A 19,075-nucleotide genomic window follows, 5' to 3' on the forward strand; every position below is an offset into this window, starting at 1 on the left:
AGTCCTCAAGCTTATATTTTCCCTTTTTTTTTTTTCAGAATCCTGGTAGAGGGCCATAAAGGCCTGAACATAGGGAACTCTCTTGTATTTACCCACACGTTTGCAGTATAGACTGAGCTGTAAAATGGTGTTGTGTCCAAGTGATCCTGACTGGGGCCATTTTTCCCCTCCTCCCAGGGAGTAAGTAGGCCAGTACTGAGTACAGTATTTGATAAGTTTTTTCTTTTTTAACCCTCCCAGTTGGTGTCCCTCCCAGTTGGCCAAAAGACAATCGAGCGGGGTGTCTAGAGGGAAGCTAGGCTTATTTCCCATTTTAGCGATGGTATAGCCTATATCTCATTCCCAAGTGACCAGTACTGGGGCGGATGCCTCTATATCTGACTCTAGAGAGATTGTAAGCTCTCTCCTGGTCCCAAAGGGCCTGATTGTATAAGCGCCAAAGGAAATGTTCGGTAGTAAGCACAATCAATGGGGCTGTAGGGCTGGTCCCAAAAGGTAAATTAACCCCTAAGGATGTATCTAGGGAGTTAATTTTCACCCAAGACCAGGTGCGACTATACTGAACCCCGTCAATCACTTCCACGTGGAAGCACTCAGCCAAATGCGCAATTAAATGGCTGAATTTATAGAAACAGGGCACCCGATGGAGGGCTTCTAACGCCCGATCGTCTCCCCAGGAACAGAAAGCACAGTTGATGGGGAGCAGAGGGCGTAGCCTCTCTAAAAATCTCTTATAAAGACCCAGAACTTCAGGTCCAAGTATTGACAGACAGAGTAAGCGGAAATAACTTGGGTCTTCAAAGAGAGGGGAGAGGGCCAGGTTGAGAGAAAAGGAGTGGGACGAGACAGAAGGTCTAGGAGTGGGGGAGAGAAAGAGAAAAAGGGGTGGCCTTACAGAAGTCTCCTGCCACCTGCAGACACCCAGGCGTTACGGGACTTTTCCCTGGGCTTCCAGAGAAGGGAGGACTGGAACTCGGCCCCACCAGAACCAGAATTCGAGTTCTCTGCCAAGAGGAGGTGATCAGTCTCCAATCCTCAGCTCAAGCTGAGGCCCTTCGACCAGATTCCTGCGTCCAAGACCAGGGGACTAGAAAAACGGGAAGGATAGGAAGGGCTAAGGAGAGGAAAGAGAGAGGGAAGGGGAGGGAGATCAATAAAGTCTCTTGTTCCTTACCGGTCGGGGCACTCTGGCAAGTTGTCCGCGTCAGGAGGAGACCAGGGACAAAAGGGTCCCAGTTGCGGCTGCTGGGTCTGGTCCATTGGCAGGCAAGCTGGCCCCTGAGTACCCCGAGTGGTCAGGATGTCAGTCCCAGCGAAGAAGATGTCCCTTCGTGGTCGCCATTTGTTGCAGGAAGGGGGACCCCCTTCCAGGGTCCGAAACTGGGCTCTTGTCTAACACTCGGAAAAGAATTGTCCGAGGAGACACGTGCTGACAAAGCAAGAGATTTTATTGGGAAAGGGCACCCGGGTGGAGAGCAGTAGGTAAGGGAACCCAGGAGAACTGCTCTGCCACGTGGCTCACAGTCTTGGGTTTTATGGTGATGGGATTAGTTTCCGGGTGGTCTTTGGCCAATCATTCTAACCCAGAGTCTTTCCTGGTGGCGCACGCATCGCTCAGCCAAGATGGATGCTAGCAAGAGGGATTCTGGGAAGTGGACGGACAGGTAGTGTCTCCTCTCGATCTTTCCCGAACTCTTTCGGCTGGTGGTGGCCTATTAGTTCCGTATTCCTTATCAGGATCTCCTGCCATAAAACAACTCATGCAAATGGTTACTATGGTACCTGACCAGGGTGGGCGGTTTCAATCAGTGTGCTTCCCCTAACACATATATACCTGATATGAGCACTAATGTTACTCATTTTACTAAACACATGAACAAGATGATTGGGGCCATGGATACTCCTGAAGCCTCAGTTGCCTCACTTTGGAAGAGGTTAACTAGTTCCCCATGGTGGAAAACTATCTTAATTACAATAACTCTGATTGTTTTGTTTTTGCTGTTTGCTCCCTGCATCTGTAACTGTGTAACTGGATTTGTTTCTAGTCGCATGAAAGCTTTTAAGTTACAAATGGTTGCTCAAACTCCGGCTATCACTGCAGCTTCTTCCGACTACTATTTGGGGCCCCTGGATCAGACATCCTCACTATGAGGATTAGGAGAATATGTTGCCTCACCAATTTAGGGACAACGCCCCTTGTCAGCTGGAAGGAGGTATAGAATGAGAACGACGCCCCCTTTTCCTAGGCAACATAATTCTCCTAAAAGAAAAGGGGGGAATGAGAGGGTAACAGGCAGGAAGGCCAGGGGTCTCCAAATGGAGGAAAGAGGCTGCAGGTGCCAGACATTTTCATCTCTCTTAAGCGCAGGAGGAAACAAACCAGCAATATATATATATTTTTTTTTTCTTCTCTATACAAATTTAAAAGGAGATTTCTCTTAAAATGCTGTGTTGCTATGACACCTGGTTTCACCTGAAGCTAACTATTCTCAAACCTTGAGTTAACCAATACATTTCTTTTTCTTATGGAAATGTTTGTCTTAAGCTATGTTAATGTACCCCAGACTCTGTCTTCAAGTTGGTTCCGCCAAATGGCCTAACCTACTTACTCAGATATTGTTCCCCTAATCAATGTAAACAAAACTATTTGTTTGGTAATCTGCCCTTCTATAAGATTCAAGTCAATCATTTTATGGCCAGGGATGAATTATCTGGTGCCATTCTAAATTCTAAGACATTCCTTTCTTTCCATTAGCAGACTGTGAGTGCTAGCTAAAGACTAGGAGGGGGGTACTCTTTCCGCCCCCTTCTGATGCCTATGTCAGAAGCTTTCTCTATCTCCTTTATACTTTAATAAAACTTTATTACACAAAAGCTCTGAGCGATCCAGCCTTGTCTCTGACCCCGGATTGAATTCGTCTCCTTCAGAGGCCAAGAATCCCGGCATCTTATCAGGGATTCCAGATAATCCCAGCAACAACTTTTCACAAATAATGAAGAAAATATTTTTAAATAACTAAAAACGAAAACTTTATGAAAGCACAGTGTTTGTAAGGGAGGATTCTGTCAGAATAATGTAAAATGAAATTGACATGTGTTTTTGAGATTGGGGTTTATATTTAAAATGAGAAAAACGAACATATCCAAGTTAAGTATATTTTCTGATGTTCCTGAGTTTAAAAATTATGATACATTAATTAGAATTTTATTCGTACTCTTCAAACAGTTTAGTAATGTTGAAGTATATTTTAAAACCATTTATTTGTGAGTTAGATTCATATTTACTTTTATAATATCAATGCATTGAGTACCATTCTGACATGGTTTTGTTGAACACTCACTGACATCAGTTCCACAGTTTTGACTGAGGAATCCTTTTGCACATTCCTAGATATATGCTGAGTTTCAATTTTGACTAATTGCTCCTTTCCAACAAAACTGAGAAACACAATATTTCAGTGACTTCTCACAGAATGGACCTTAAAAAATCACACATACATACAGAGATGAAGAAAATATGAACATAGACATGTGGCAAAACTTAACAAAGAAAGTCTCTAGAGTTCACAAAATCGTTTTTTTTTTTTTTTTTTTTAATTTGGTTTTATTAGTTGGAGGCTAATTACTTACAGTTTTGTAGTGGTTTTTGCCATACATTGACATGAATCAGCCATGAATTTACATGTGTTCCCCATCCTGATCCTCCCTACCACAAAATCATCTTAAGCACATTTATCATGATATAATTTATGCCTCATAGAATTCAGGCACTGCAAATAGATAATCCAATAACTTTATCAAGTGTACACAGTTATTGAACCGCCAGCAAAATCCTATTTTATCTCATCTCCATTACCAAAACAGGGCTCATTGTCTCCAACTCCAATTCCAGCCTCAGGCAACCATTAGCCCGTCTCTCCATATTCAATTTCTGCAACCAGAGAAATAGAATGCTACTAGATATTGTCTTTTGTGATTGGTTTCTTTTCCTTAGAATACAGTTTTTGAGGGTTTTTCATGCATATATCAGCTCCAATATTTTTGCCATGTGATGCAAAGAGCTGATTCATTAGAAAAGACCCTGATGCTGGGAAAGATTGAGGGCAAGAGAAGAAGGGGATGAAGTATCACTCACTCAATGGACATGAGTTTGAGCAAATTGGGAGACAGTCAAGGGCAGGGAAGCCTGGTGTGCTGCAGTTCATGGAATCATAAAGAGAGTAGAGCACACCTGAGTGACTGAACAACAGCAGCATCACTATTTTGTTACTCTTTCTTGTCAGAAAACAATTCAAAATATATTCAATATAATCTTTAGCTTATTCATTCAGAAGTTGGCAAACATTTGGGTTGTTTCCACTTTTTAGCATTTTTATTGAGATGTAACTGACATATAACATTATATTAGTCTCGGTTCTTAAACAGCATGATTCAGTGTATGTATATATTGTGACAGCAGCACCACTGTAAGTCTAGTTAACATTCATCACCACACACAGTCACTGCTATTTTTTTTTTTTTTTCTCTCTCTTGATGAGAACATTTAAGATCTATTCTCTTAGCAACTAACTTTTATGAATTACTAATACACTCATGAGTATTTGGGTGGATATATATTTTAGTAGCTCTTGCATAAAATAGATATCTAGCAGTGAAATTGCTGAGGTGTATTGCAGTTGTGGCTCAGCTGGTAAAGAATCCACCTGCAGTGTGAGAGACCTGAATTCGAGCCCTGGGTTGGTAAGATCCCCTGGAGAAGGGAAAGGCTATCCACTCCAGTATTCTGGCTTGGGGAATTCCATAGACTGTATAGTCCATGGGGTCACAAAGAGTCAGACACGACTGAGCTACTTTCACTTTCATTGTAATTTGATATGTAACTTAAAAAAAAAAAAAAATTGTCAAATAGTTCTGCAAAGTAGATGTGCCATTTTACCTTAACACCAGCGAAGTACAGAATTCTTATTGCTTCACATTCTTGCCAACATTTAACATTTTCCATTTCCTTACACCTGTTCTAGTGGATGTGAAATAGTATCTCAATTCAATGTGTACTCCCATGAGAATAAAGATTTTGAACATTTTCTCATGATTATTAGTCATTTGTATATATCTTATAATGACATTTCTCTTCATGTATGTATAACTTTTAAATTGTCCTATGTATTTTCTTATTGAGTAGTGAGTGCTCTTTTAATATTCTGAGTACAGTTCTGTTATTATATATGTGACTTTCAAATATGTTTTTCTTCTCTTGCATTTACTTTTCATGAAAGTGAAAGTGTTAGTCTCTCATTCATGTCCCACACTTTGCAACCCCATGGACTGTAGACTGCCTGGATCTTCACTGAATGGGTTTTTCCAGGCAAGAATATTGGAGTGGGTTGCCATTCCCTTCTCCAGTGGATCTTCCCCACCCAGGGATCCAGCGATGGTATCCCTCATCACAGGCAGATTCTTTGTCTGAGCCATAGACCCACGTGCCAACCATGCAGACCCCACAGACTTTTCATATTCTCAGTTAACAACTTTTGGATGTGAAAAATTTTGTCTTAATTAAATCTAAATTATCACTATTTTTTCATTTTATTAAGTTCAACCTGCAACTTTTATTTTATATATCATGATTTTGTTCTTATATCTAAACACTTTGTCTAACCAATAGTGTAAAGATTTTTTCCTTAGGATTTATCACAATTTTTTATCATTTTAGTGAATAATTTAGAGCTAAATTCCATTTGAATCAATTTTTTTTGCATTAAGTTGATATAAGGACATAAGTTGTATATATGAAAAATGTGTTATGTAATATATATCTGTAGATATGATGCTTTACATGTTTTTATATAACAGTCCTGAGAAATTTTTTTTTTAAAAGATTGTTCTTTCTTTTTGTATTTAATTGCTTTTTTCACTAATGTGAAAAATCAATTGATCATAAACATGAGTTGACTTCTGTCAATATGGAGTTCTCATTCTCTCTCACAAGCCTATGTAAATTTTGGTAGTCAGCAACTTTGTCTTTTCTTTTTTTTTTTTTTTTCAATCCTGTATAAAATTTTGTATAAGCTAGTCAATTTCTTCAGAAAATCTTGCTAAACTATTGATAGGAATGGTAGTGAATCAATATGCTAAACTGGGAGTAATTACCATCTCATCAATATGAAATTCCAATCAATGAGTGCATAATATCTCTTCATTTGTTTAGATATTATTTCTTTTCTTTTTCAATGTTGTATCATATGCAGTTAAATTCTTGCATTTATTTAGTTAAATTTATATGCAATAATTTTATCATGTTAATACTATTAGAAAATATAATAATTTTTTAATTTTTATTTTTGAAATTTTGTTGGCGGTATATCAAAATACAATTAACATTTATATTTTGTCTTGTATCCTTAAAACTTTATAGACATAGTCACTAGTCTGGCAGTTCTTTTCTGCATTTCTTAAGGATTTCTATATATAAGATTATGACATCTGTTAATAAAGGTAGTTGTAATTTTCCCTTTTCAATCTGTAGGATTTTTATATCTTTTTTCTCCCTATCCAAGCCTGGAACATCCTGTTCAACCTTGACAAGATAGTGAAAGTGGCTATCACTGTCTTGTTCTCGTTCTTCAGGGAAAATCTGCCAGTATCATTTCATTAGGGTGATGCTAACTAGACAATGTTCTCAGATGCTTTTCATCAGATTGAGAGAATTTTGTTCTCTTTCTAAGCTATTTTAGAGTTTTTATAATGAATTTGTGTTGGATTTTATTGACAGTTTTTGCCCTGGTTTTGTTCTTCATTCTAGTAACGTGGTGTATTACATTTTCACTAGTTTTTAGATGTTAAATCAGTTTTGCATTCTTGAAAAAAAAATTTCACTTTGTAATTTTTCCACTTTGTAACAAAAACATGCTTTTTACGTTGTGCTCATATTTTGTTGAGGATTTTCAGTGTATATTCAATAATGATTTTTTGTATTGTGTTTTTGCCTGCCATTTGTATAAGGGTATTATTGCCTCACAATATGTGTTCAAAAGTCTCCCTTTCTCTTCTACTTTTTGTACATTTTGCAAGGATTATGATTAACTACTTGGCAAATTGGCATCAATTTTCTATTACCTCTTGGGACAATTTTAGTAATTTGCATCTTTCCAAATTTGCCCATTTAATTTAAATAGTCTAATTTATTGGCCTAATGGTGTTGATAGTATTTCCTTATAATACTTTTAATTTTGAATAACAATTATTTATGTCTCCACATTAAATTCTGATTTTGTTAATATTTGTCTTACCTTGCTTATTTCTTGGTCAGTCCAGCTGAAGCCATATCAGTTTGTTTTTCTCAAAAAAAATTTTTTTTTCATCATTTTTTTCTTATAAGCTTTAATGATTTTTGCATTAATCTTATTGTTTCATTATTTTGTGTGTTTTAGGTTCAGTTGATCTTTTCTTTCTAGTTATTTAAGGTAGAAACTTGTAATATCGACTTAAGATTTTTTTTTTCCTTTTTAACATAGGGATTTAGAATGATAGATGTCCTTGAAAGCATTGTTTTAGCTGCATTTTGTAAATTTTCATGTGCTGTGTATATGTGTATTCAATTTTAGTTTCTTCTTGACTCAGGCAATTTTAGAAATATGTTTTATTTCCAAATATTTGGAGTTTTCTCTTAATTTTTTTTTTTGACAGTCAATTTCTCTTTTAATTCGATTAGGATTGGAGGGTGTATATCATATGTTTTTTCCCTTCAGATTTATTGTTACTTGTTTTGTATCCACAATAATTTATATTGTGTATTGTCCACGATCATGTTTATATTGTATAATGTCTATCAACAGCAGAGTTGTGTCTGCACACTCGGCACTGGATGCAACATGAGTGAGCACTCCTTAAGGCCTGTGCCTTAGGAAAGGCACCTGCCTTCCTCTAGTCCCAACCCTAAGATCATGCAAAAAGAACAAATAATGTAACCATGATAAGGCTCAAGTCTGGCAGTTTGACTGTAAATTCCATGAAACTGGATAAACAAATACCTGTTTCATTGCAAAGTTGAGAGACCTTTCTTGGATTCATTTGGCACATTGTTACTAGGCACCTCCTAGTGGCAATAAAAGGTACTTGCAGGTACTTGTACTGGTCTGACATTCCTTGCCATAACTGTTTAATCTTTTATTTTAAAAGCAAAAGTTATTCTTTTATTCCCTGTTGGGTGATGAATGGGTCTTTGGACAATTCATACTTTCTGGGAAGAGGTGAATGGAGAAACATTTGAATTCCTATTAAGAATGGCATAACTAGTCTCCAGAAATTTTCAAGTGAAATTTTAAAAATTTATACTTCAAGTTCTTAACTTTGTCAACCAGACAATTTGTAACCCAAGGCCAACAAGTATATAACATGTTCATTGAAAAAAATCTTTGTATAAAATCTGTTAATTATTATGTGAACAAGAGTATCAAGAAACAGCTACAAAGAGTTGTTATTTAGCAACAGTATACAACCAAAAGAAAAAAAAAAAAAAAAAAAAACAACCAAAGCAAAAACTCACTTAGAAAATATGATATCAATTAATTGATAATTGATTTGAAGCTTGAGTTCTGTGTTCAATTCTGAAATATAAAGGTATAAAGGCAGCATAAAATGCTGAATGGCCACACCATTGACATTATTATCAATTTCTAATTTCAGGGCACTAGTACTTGAGTAATTATTTTGATTGCAAGAACAAGAATGAATACAAATTCCTCAGCATTGTAATGTACAGACATATTATCCTATTAATAATTATAAGGAATGACAGATGATAATATTTAAGACATCAATTTTAATTAATAACATGGTAAGATTATGTTTGAGTGATACTACCTCATATGTGTGTGTATTTTAGAAAATCTTTAAGACAAACTTGGAATTTACAAAAGGTCATTATTATCCAGTTTTATAATTGAATTTTAACTTACAAAAGAAAAACATTTTACTAGATGTTAAGCAACTTACAACATGTCACACAGTTGCTTAGTTAATGGTGGATAAGTAATACAAATGCATGCATTCTCCCTAACCCTATTATACTTAACTGCAATATATGCCTACTAGATTAGTTCTGTAAATACAGATAGCAGGGCATGAAGTCACAGATCCAAAAGGAGCCAGAAGTGTTGAGGAGGGCGTCAACCAGCTTGTCAGCTGAAATCTCACTAAAGACAGTCACGATTTTGGGGACAATATGGTGCAGACAGTAAGTTCAACTATTATTCCAATGGTTTCCTGTAATTTGAAGCCATCTTCACATGCCATATGTGTTCTAGCCAATGAGATTCCAGTAGAGATTCTATGCCTTAAGTTCAGGTCAAAGCTTTTCTATCTCTCACCTTTCTTTCATGGACCACTTGGAAGCTATGTGTGCCAGTTGGTGGACCTAAAATGCTTCAGGAGATTGAATCCCTGAGTCTCTACTTGGAAAGATTTACCAAGAGATGGGAATATCAGACCATCTTACCTGCCTCTTGAGAAACCTGTATGTAGGTCAGGAAGCAACAGTTAGAACTGGACATGGAAAAGACTGGTTCCAAACAGGAAAATGAGTATTTTAAGGCTGTATATTGTCTCCCTGCTTATTTAACTTATATGCAAAGTACATCATGAGAAATGTTGGGCTGGAGGAAGCACAAGCTGGAATCAAGATTGCGAGAAGAAATATCAATAACCTCAGATATGCAGATGACAGCACACTTATGGGAGAAAGTGAAGAGTTAAAGGGCCTCTTGATGAAAGTGAAAGAGGAGAATGAAAAAGTTGACTTAAAGTTCAACATTCAGAAAACTAAGATCATGGCATCTGGTCCCATCACTTCATGGGAAATAGATGGGGAAACAGTGGAAAGAGTGGCGTACTTTATTTATTTATTTGGCTCCAAAATCACTGCAGATGGTGACTGTAGTCATGAAATTAAAAGATGCTTACTCCTTGGAAGGAAAGTTATGACCAACCTAGACAGCATATTAAAACTCAGAGATATTGCTTTGCCAACATAGGTCCATATAGTGAAGGCTATGGTTTTTCCAGTAGTCATGTATGGATGTGAGAGTTGGACTATATAGAAAGCTGAGAGCCAAAGAATTGATGCTCTTGAAATGTGGTGTTGGAGAAGACTCCTAAGAGTCCCTTGGACTGCAAGGAGATCCAACCAGTCCATCCTAAAGGAGATCAGTCCTGAGTGTTCATTGGAAGGACTGATGCTGAAACTGAAACTCCAATAGTTTGGCCACCTGATGCAAAGAACTGACTCACTGGAAAAGACCCTGATACTGGGAAGGATTGAAGGCAGGAGAAGAAGGGAACGACAGAGGATGAGATGGTTGGATGGCATCACCGACTCAGTGAACATGAGTTTGGGTAAATTCTGGGAGTTGGTGATGGACAGAAAGGCCTGGCGTGCTGCAGTCCATGGGGTTACAAAGGGTCGGACACGACTGAGCGACTGAACCGAACAGAACTGAACCCTGCGGAGGTATCAGACAATGTCCAAAGACTTTTGTGTGAGGACAGCATTGTTAAGCTGTATTTGTTGAAAGACATAACCTATTCAAAATTACAATTATAGAATATTTTATCAAAATTGAGGTTTTTCCATAACAGGAATTTAAAACTTGTGGTATTGGCTTACTGAGTGGTGAGCAGTGAGGAAATGTGAAAGAATGAAAAGATTAGGATACACGTTATCAAGTATTACCCAAAGTACCTTGAGAGGACTTGAAATACATACTTATTCAACTGCTATAGCAGAACAGGTTGGAAAACATAGAGTTAGTAGAATGTTTCAGTTATTATTATTACTTTCGGTAAGATGGTAAATACACAAAGATATATACTATAGATTGTCTGCACATAAATAAAATAATAGCTATACTGAAAACATTGGGGCCACTATTAAGAAGAAATATAAACTATGACTATTTGGGGGCATGTATTGCTAGAGCTTAGAATAGTTGGGTTCTCTTTCTGTTTATTCAATTCATTGAAGTGTTTTCATGAGTTTCCATGTGAAAATAAACCCCTTTATATCAAAATATATAAAATTTATATCAAATATAATATCAAAAATATTATATCAAATATATTATATCAAATATAATATCAAAAAATAAATCAAAATAAATAACAGGCATTAAAAAAGCCTGTTCAATGTAAAAAGCATTACTGGAGGGTAGATGCAAAAGCAGGTGACGTATATTTTCATTTTCGACTGATTAAAATACACATATAACCATGCACATATAACACACATAACCCAAATAATTTAAACTAGGATATTAAGCAGAAATCCTATTAAACTAATCTAAAGTATATTTTATTTAATGCCAATGATAAGGGGTTTCTAAGAGCAAACTAATTTCTGCTATTCTAATATGGTGCATACATCCAAAAAATCACAGTGCATTGAAGATAATTTTATACTGCAGTGCTTTATTATTATTTCAGTAAGTTTTTTTGGTCAATCCTCTAATGAAGTGCCAATAACTTCTAAAACAACTCTGTAGAAAAGAAAGCATGGCATTTGGTTGAATATTTTATTCTCATTTATTCATTTTAATCTACTTTCATGTAAGAATAAAGTTATTCTACTCTAAGGATAGGCAACACAAAGACATCACCAAATAGGAGAATAATTTCCCTTTCATTCTTATAGGAAGAAAAAGAAATGATTGCTAGGAGCTCTGCTTTAAGAACAAGAAAAGTGAAATAAACAATAAACAAGAGAACTGAAGAAAGACAGCTAACTTGGTGACTAACGTTTGATTACAGCTTTAAAACTTTGTCACAGTGAAGTACTGCTTCAAAATAATAAAGGGTATTTGAGACAAGCATTTAATATTCATCCATGTTAAAAGTCATTGTATGGAAAGATGATATTTAAGTGTTTCAGGTAAATGGTAAATATATTTAAATTATTCACTTTATATGTGCTTTAAAAATAACATTTAAATACTCTTTTTCTCATGTTATTAATTCAGTTTCAACCATGTATGGCATGACATTTTAAGAGCTATTGACTTTGTTAAATTCCTGAAATGTGACTCTCATTACACTGAACTTCTCCTCAAATCCCCACAAAGGATTGAACCCACAACAATGAGTTGAATCCTTAATATTTTTCCTTTATACCAAGTATCTGTATTCTTTGCTCTAAACATCCAGAAAGCAATTATTTTAGACTTTGAGGGCTATGGAATCTCTTGAACCACATAGTACTACTGTTTCATGGAAAAAGCTGTTGAACTATATGTAAATGCATGAGAATGGTTGTGTTCTTTGCTTGAATTTCTTTGATAAAAGCAGACAGCTTTCTAAATACACTTTATTAGTTATTATTATACAAATTCTGTCATTATGCTCATTTATTATAGACTAAATGTTTATGCCCCCAACAGTCAAATTTATATACTGATATGTGAAGTCATGGGGCTTAGAAAGCACCACTATGAACAAAGCTAGTGCAAGTGATGGAATTCCAGTTGAGCTATTTCAAATCCTGAAAGATGATGCTGTGAAAGTGCTGCACTCAATATGCCAGCAAATTTGGAAAACTCAGCAGTGGCCACAGGACTGGGAAAGGTCAGATTTCATTCTAATCCCAAAGAAAGGTAATGCCAAAAATTGCCCAAACTACCGCATAATTGCAATCATTTCACATGCTAGTAAAGAAATGCTCAACATTCTCCAAGCCAGGAATCAGCAATACGTGAGCCATGAACTTCCAGATGTTCAAGCTGGTTTTAGAAAAGGCAGAGGAGTCAGAGGTCAAAGTTCCAACATCCACTGGATCATTGAAAAAGCAAGAGAGTTCCAGAAAAGCATCTATTTCTGCTTTATTGACTATGCCAAAGCCTTGGAGTCTGTGGATCACAGTAAACTGTGGAAAATTCTGAAAGAGATGGGCATACCAGACCACCTGACCTGCCTCTTGAGAAACCCATATGCAGGTCAGGAAGCAACAGTTAGAACTGGACATGAAACAATAGACTGGTTCCAAATAGGAAAAGGAGTACTTCAAGGCTGTATATTGTCACCCTGCTTATTTAACTTATATGCAGAGTACATCATGAGAAATGCTGGGCTGGAAGAAGCACAAGCGGGAATCAAGATTGCAGGGAGAAATATCAATAACCTCAGATATGCAGATGACACCACCCTTATGGCAGAAAGTGAAGAGGAACTAAAACTCCTCTTGATGAAATTCAAAGAGGAGAGTGAAAAAGTTGAGTTAAAGCTCAACATTCAGAAAACTAAGTTCATGGCATCTGGTTCCCATCACTTCATGGGAAATAGATGGGGAAACAGTGGAAGCAGTGTCAGACTTTATTTTTTTCGGCTCCAAAATCAGAGCAGATGGTGATTGCAGCCATGAAATTAAAAGATGCTTACTCCTTGGAAGGGAAGTTATGACCCACCTAGACAGCATATTAAAAAGCAGAGACATTACTTTGCCAACAAAGGTCCATCTAGTCAAGGCTATGAATTTTCCAGCAGTCATGTATGGATGTGAGAGTTGGACTGTGAAGAAAGCTGAGTGCCAAAGAATTGACGCTTTTGAACTGTGGTGTTGGAGAAGACTCTTAAGAGTCCCTTGGACTGCAAGGAGATCCAACCAGTCCATCCTAAAGGAGATCAGTCCTGGGTGTTCATTGAAATAACTGATGCTGGAGCTGAAACTCCAATACTTTGGCCACCCCATGCGAAGAGTTGACTCACTGGAAAAGACCCTGATGCTGGGAGGGATTGGGGACAGGAGGAGAAGGGGATGACAGAGAATGAAATGATTGGATGGCATCAATGACTCAATGGACATGAGTTTGAGTAAACTCTGGGAGTTGGTGATGGACAGGGAGGCCTGGCATGCTGCGATTCATAGGGTCGAAAATAGTCAGACATGACTGAGCGACTGAACTCAACTGAACTGAATCCTACCCTAGTTGCTTCCCAGGTGGTACAGTGATAAAGAATCCATCTGCCAATGCAGGACATTCAGGAGATATGAATTTGATCCCAGGGTAGGGAAGATGCCCTAGAGAAAGAAATGGCAACCCATGGGCAGAGGAGCCTGGTTGGTCTAGTCCATATAGGATTACAAAGAGTCAGACAGAACTGAGCATACACACACAATGCTACCCTAATATGATGCTATTATGAGGTAGGGCCTTGGAACGTAATTTGGATTAGATGTGCTCTTGAGAATGGAGCCCTCACGAGTAGGGTTAGTGATTTATAAAATTCCTGAGAGCATTTTCTTCCTCTCTCTGCTGCCCACCATGTGAGGATATCAAGAATATTTAGCATTCTGCAAACTGGAAGAGGACCTTCACGAGAACCCGACCATGTCCATACACTGATCTTGGACTTTCAGTCTCCAGAACTGTGAGAAATAAGTTTCTGTCGTTTTTAACTACCCAGTCTATGGTATTTTTGTTAGAGCAGCCTGAACTGACTGAGGCATCCATTATTGGTGAGGTAACTGAGGCACAGGGAGGGCAGTTCAATACATACATCTATTGCTGTGTCATTCATCAGAAAGTGAGCAGTGTCTGCAAGAAGCATAAAGTGCAAGACTGAATTAGAGAAGAACACAAAGATACAAGAGTCATGCCGAGATCAAAATAAGTCACACAGAATAGAAAGCCCAGAGATAAATCCACGAACCTATGGACACCTTATCTTTGACAAAGGAGGCAAGGATATACAATGGAAAAAAGACAACCTCTTTAACAAGTGGTGCTGGGAAAACTGGTCAACCACTTGTAAAAGAATGAAACTAGAACACTTTCTAACACCATACACCAAAATAAACTCAAAATGGATTAAAGATCTAAATGTAAGACCAGAAACTATAAAACTCCTAGAGGAGAACATAGGCAAAACACTCTCCGACATAAATCAAAGCAAGATCCTCTATGACCCACCTCCCAGAATATTGGAAATACAAGCAAAACTAAACAAATGGGACCTAATGAAACTTAAAAGCTTTTGCACTACAAAGGAATCTATAAGTAAGGTGAAAAGACAGCCCTCAGATTGGGAGAAAATAATAGCAAATGAAGAAACAGACAAAGGATTAATCTCAAAAATATACAAGCAACTCCTGAAGCTCAATTCCAGAAAAATAAATGACCCAATCAAAAAATGGGCCAAAGAACTAAACAGACATTTCTCCAAAGAAGACATACAGATGGCTAACAAACACATGAAAAGATGCTCAACATCACTCATTATTAGAGAAATGCAAATCAAAACCACAATGAGGTACCATTACACGCCAGTCAGGATGGCTGCTATCCAAAAGTCTACAAGCAATAAATGCTGGAGAGGGTGTGGAGAAAAGGGAACCCTCTTACACTGTTGGTGGGAATGCAAACTAGTACAGCCGCTATGGAAAACAGTGTGGAGGTTTCTTAAAAAACTGGAAATAGAACTGCCATATGACCCAGCAATCCCACTTCTGGGCATACACACTGAGGAAACCAGATCTGAAAGAGACACGTGCACCCCAATGTTCATCGCAGCACTGTTTATAATAGCCAGGACATGGAAGCAACCTAGATGCCCATCAGCAGATGAATGGATAAGGAAGCTGTGGTACATATACACCATGGAATATTACTCAGCCATTAAAAAGAATTCATTTGAACCAGTCCTAATGAGATGGATGAAGCTGGAGCCCATTATACAGAGTGAAGTAAGCCAGAAAGATAAAGAACATTACAGCATACTGACACATGTATATGGAATTTAGAAAGGTGATAACGATAACCCTATATGCAGAACAGAAAAAGAGACACAGAAATACAGAACAGACTTTTGAACTTTGTGGGAGAATGTGAGGGTGGGATATTTCAAAAGAACAGCATGTATGCTATCTATGGTGAAACAGATCACCAGCCCAGGTGGGATGCACGAGACAAGTGCTCCGGCCTGGTGCACTGGGAAGACCCAGAGGAATCGGGTGGAGAGGGAGGTGGGAGGGGGGATCGGGATTGGGAATACATGTAAATCCATGGCTGATTCATATCAATGTATGACAAAACCCACTGGAAAAAAAAAATAAAAATAATAATAAAAATAATAATAATAAAAAAATAAATAAATAAAATAAAAAAAAATTAAAAAAAAAAATAAGTCACACAGGAACAAAGGGATGAGTGCTAAGTCACTGCAGTCGTGTCTGTCTCTTTGCTACCCTGTGAGCTGTGCCCCACCAGACTCTGTTCATGGGAATTCTCTAGGCAAGAATATTGGAGTAGGTTGCCATTCCCTTCTCCAGGGTAGCTTCCCAAGCCAAGGATCAAACCGGCATTTCTGATATCTGCTGAATTGGCAGACAGATTCTTTACCACTAGTGCCACCTGGGAAGACCTTAAAATAAATTGTCTTCCAATTGTCAACTTTGAAGTAGCAGGAAATATAAATTAGGATGGTGTCTAAAATCCTGTGTTAGTGTGTGTGGAGGGTGTTGTTGTTGTTGAGTCTCCATGTCTCGTTTGACTTGTTTGTGACCCCATGGACTATTGTCCACCCCTATCCACGGAATTTTTCAGCAAGAATATTGGAGTGGGTTGCAATTTCCTTCTCCAGGGGATCTTCCTGAACCTTAAAGGTTCAAATAGGAATCTGCTTAATCTCGGAAACCATCTCAACATGCAACTCTCAGATAAACTTACACGTTTCTTAAAGAAACTGAGAAAACAGAGAAGTGAAATTACAGTTGTGAAAAGTCAGCATTTCAGAAGAAGACTTGAAAAATAGGGTGATTTCTTCACCCTTCTATGGAGCAGAGATATTGCTAGGAGGAGATGCTGCTGCTGCTGCTAAGTCGCTTCAGTCATGTCCGACTCTGTGTGACCCCATAGACTACAGCCCACCAGGCTCCACCGGCCCTGGGATTCTCCAGGCAAGAACACTGGAGTGGGTTGCCATTTCTTTCTCCAGCTAGCAGGAGAATGGAATAAAAATCTATAACTTACGATTCATAAATCAAAATTAGTTGTTTCACAAAATTAAAGCCAATCTTTTAGTAATTCTTATAAAAAACTGTTGTCTCCTCCATTGACAATTAAATTCTTTACCACTGAGCTACCTGGGAAGCTGTGTAGAGGGTGTGCATGCACGCATGCTGAGTCACTTCAGTTGTGCCAATTCTTTGTGACCCTATAGACTGCAACCCACCAGGCTTCTCTGTTCACAGGATTCTCTAAGCAAGAATATTAGAGTGAGTTGCCAAGCCATCTTCCAGGGAATCTTCCCAACCTAGGGATCAAACTTGTTTCTTGGAACCCAAATAATATTCTGTTATTGTTGTTCAGTAATTAAATCTTGTCTGTATCTTTGCAGGCCCAGTTGTTCAGTCGCACAGTCATGTTCAACTCTCTGTGACCCTTTGGGCTGAAGCATGCCAGGCTTCCCTGCCCTTCACCGTCTACTGGAGCTTGCTCAAACTCATGTCCATTGAGTCAGTAGTGCCATCCAGCCATTTTGTCATCTGTCATTCCCTTCTCCTCCTGCCTTCAATCTTTCCCAGCATCATGGTCTTTTCTAATGAATTAACTCTTTGCATCAGGTAACCAAAGTATTGGAACTTCAGTTTCAGCATCTGTCCTTCTGGTGAATATTCAGGATTGGTTATCTTTAGGATTGACTGGTTTGATCTCCTTGCTCAAACTCATGTTCAATGAATTGATGATGCCGTCCATCTCATCCTCTGTTGCCCCCTTCTTCCCCTGCCCTCAATCTTTCCAAGCATCAGGGTTTAGGTGTGCATTGAAAAGAGGGACATAGTTAATATGTTCTAGTGTGCAGTTTTAGGTTTGGATGCAAGAGACTAAGTACTATCCATCAGCCAAAGTTTTTACTTAATATGTGCACGTTTTTCTAGTAGAGAAACTGTATTTCTAGTTAGAGAACTACTTTTGAGCAGCAACGAGTTGGCATTAACAAAAAGAAAAGAAAAAACAATTTGCCATTTATTCTAAAACTGTCAACCTCAAGCTCCCAATTAGTGGATCTTCAATTAGATAGGAGAGTAAAGCCTCTACATATCTATTTTCACCTTCCTATTTAATCAAAGCCTTAAATATTCAAACAGGGATCTGCTTAATCTCTGAAAGCACCTCAATATGCAAATCCCAGACAAACTTGCATGTTTCTAAAAGAAACTGAGAAAAGAGAAAAATGAAATCACAGTTGTGAAAAGTCAGTATTTCAGAAGAAGACTTGAAAAACAGTGTATTTATTCACCTTTCTATGGAGCAGATATACTGCTAGAAAGAGAATAGAATAAAAATCTGCAATTCATGATTCATAAATAAAAAATGAGATTTTTTTTCAAAAATAAAAGTTAAAGTCAGTATTTTCATAATTCTTATCAAGTGAGAGAATAGATCTGCTTGAGATTAAGAGCACTGAAATGGTGATTTATATGTGTATATTTAATTGTATGCCTTGAAAGTATAATAAAACAGTTAGCAATTTTATGCTAAGAAAAACTGGAAAAACAATGTACCAAAATTATCACAGGTAAATACAGAATGGATGAATATACTAATATATAAAGTCACTCAACCATGTCCAAAACTTTGTGACCCTAAGGACTATATAGTTCATTAAATTCTCCAGGCCAGAATACTGAAGTGAGTAGCCACCCCCTTCTCCAGGGGATCCTCCCAACACAGGGATTGAACCCAGATCTCCCACATTGCAGGCAGAACCACAATCTGGCTCTTTACCAGCAGAGCCACAAGGGAAGCAAATATACTAATAACATAACATAAATATAAAGAAAATAATTAGATAATTATCTAAAAGTTCACATATCCTGAATTTTCTGAATTTTTGAACTCTGTCAAAATTGCAAAATTAGATTCATTATGTTGTGGAACAATCACATTCAAAGAAAATAAAGTCAAATGACATTTGACATTTTCTAGTAGCCACTTTAAAAAATATAACAAAATAAATGAAATTAATTTTAATAATAGTTAATTTATTCCTATAGATCCCAAGTACAATTATTTCAATCATCATCAATATA

At 37.5% G+C, this 19,075-nt stretch overlaps 1 protein-coding gene across 1 annotated transcript in view; it reads right to left on the reverse strand.

Annotated features, from left to right (window-relative positions):
• The window catches only part of EYS (eyes shut homolog), a 278,615-nt gene that overhangs the window by 95,413 nt on the left and 164,127 nt on the right, over window positions 1-19,075 (reverse strand). Inside the window, 1 exon segment of the mRNA XM_061131522.1 lies at window positions 3,286-3,479. Coding sequence (XP_060987505.1) covers window positions 3,286-3,479 — 194 coding nt within the window.

Source organism: Dama dama, chromosome 28 (genome assembly GCF_033118175.1).
Source record: "Dama dama isolate Ldn47 chromosome 28, ASM3311817v1, whole genome shotgun sequence".
Classification (NCBI taxonomy): domain Eukaryota; kingdom Metazoa; phylum Chordata; class Mammalia; order Artiodactyla; family Cervidae; genus Dama; species Dama dama.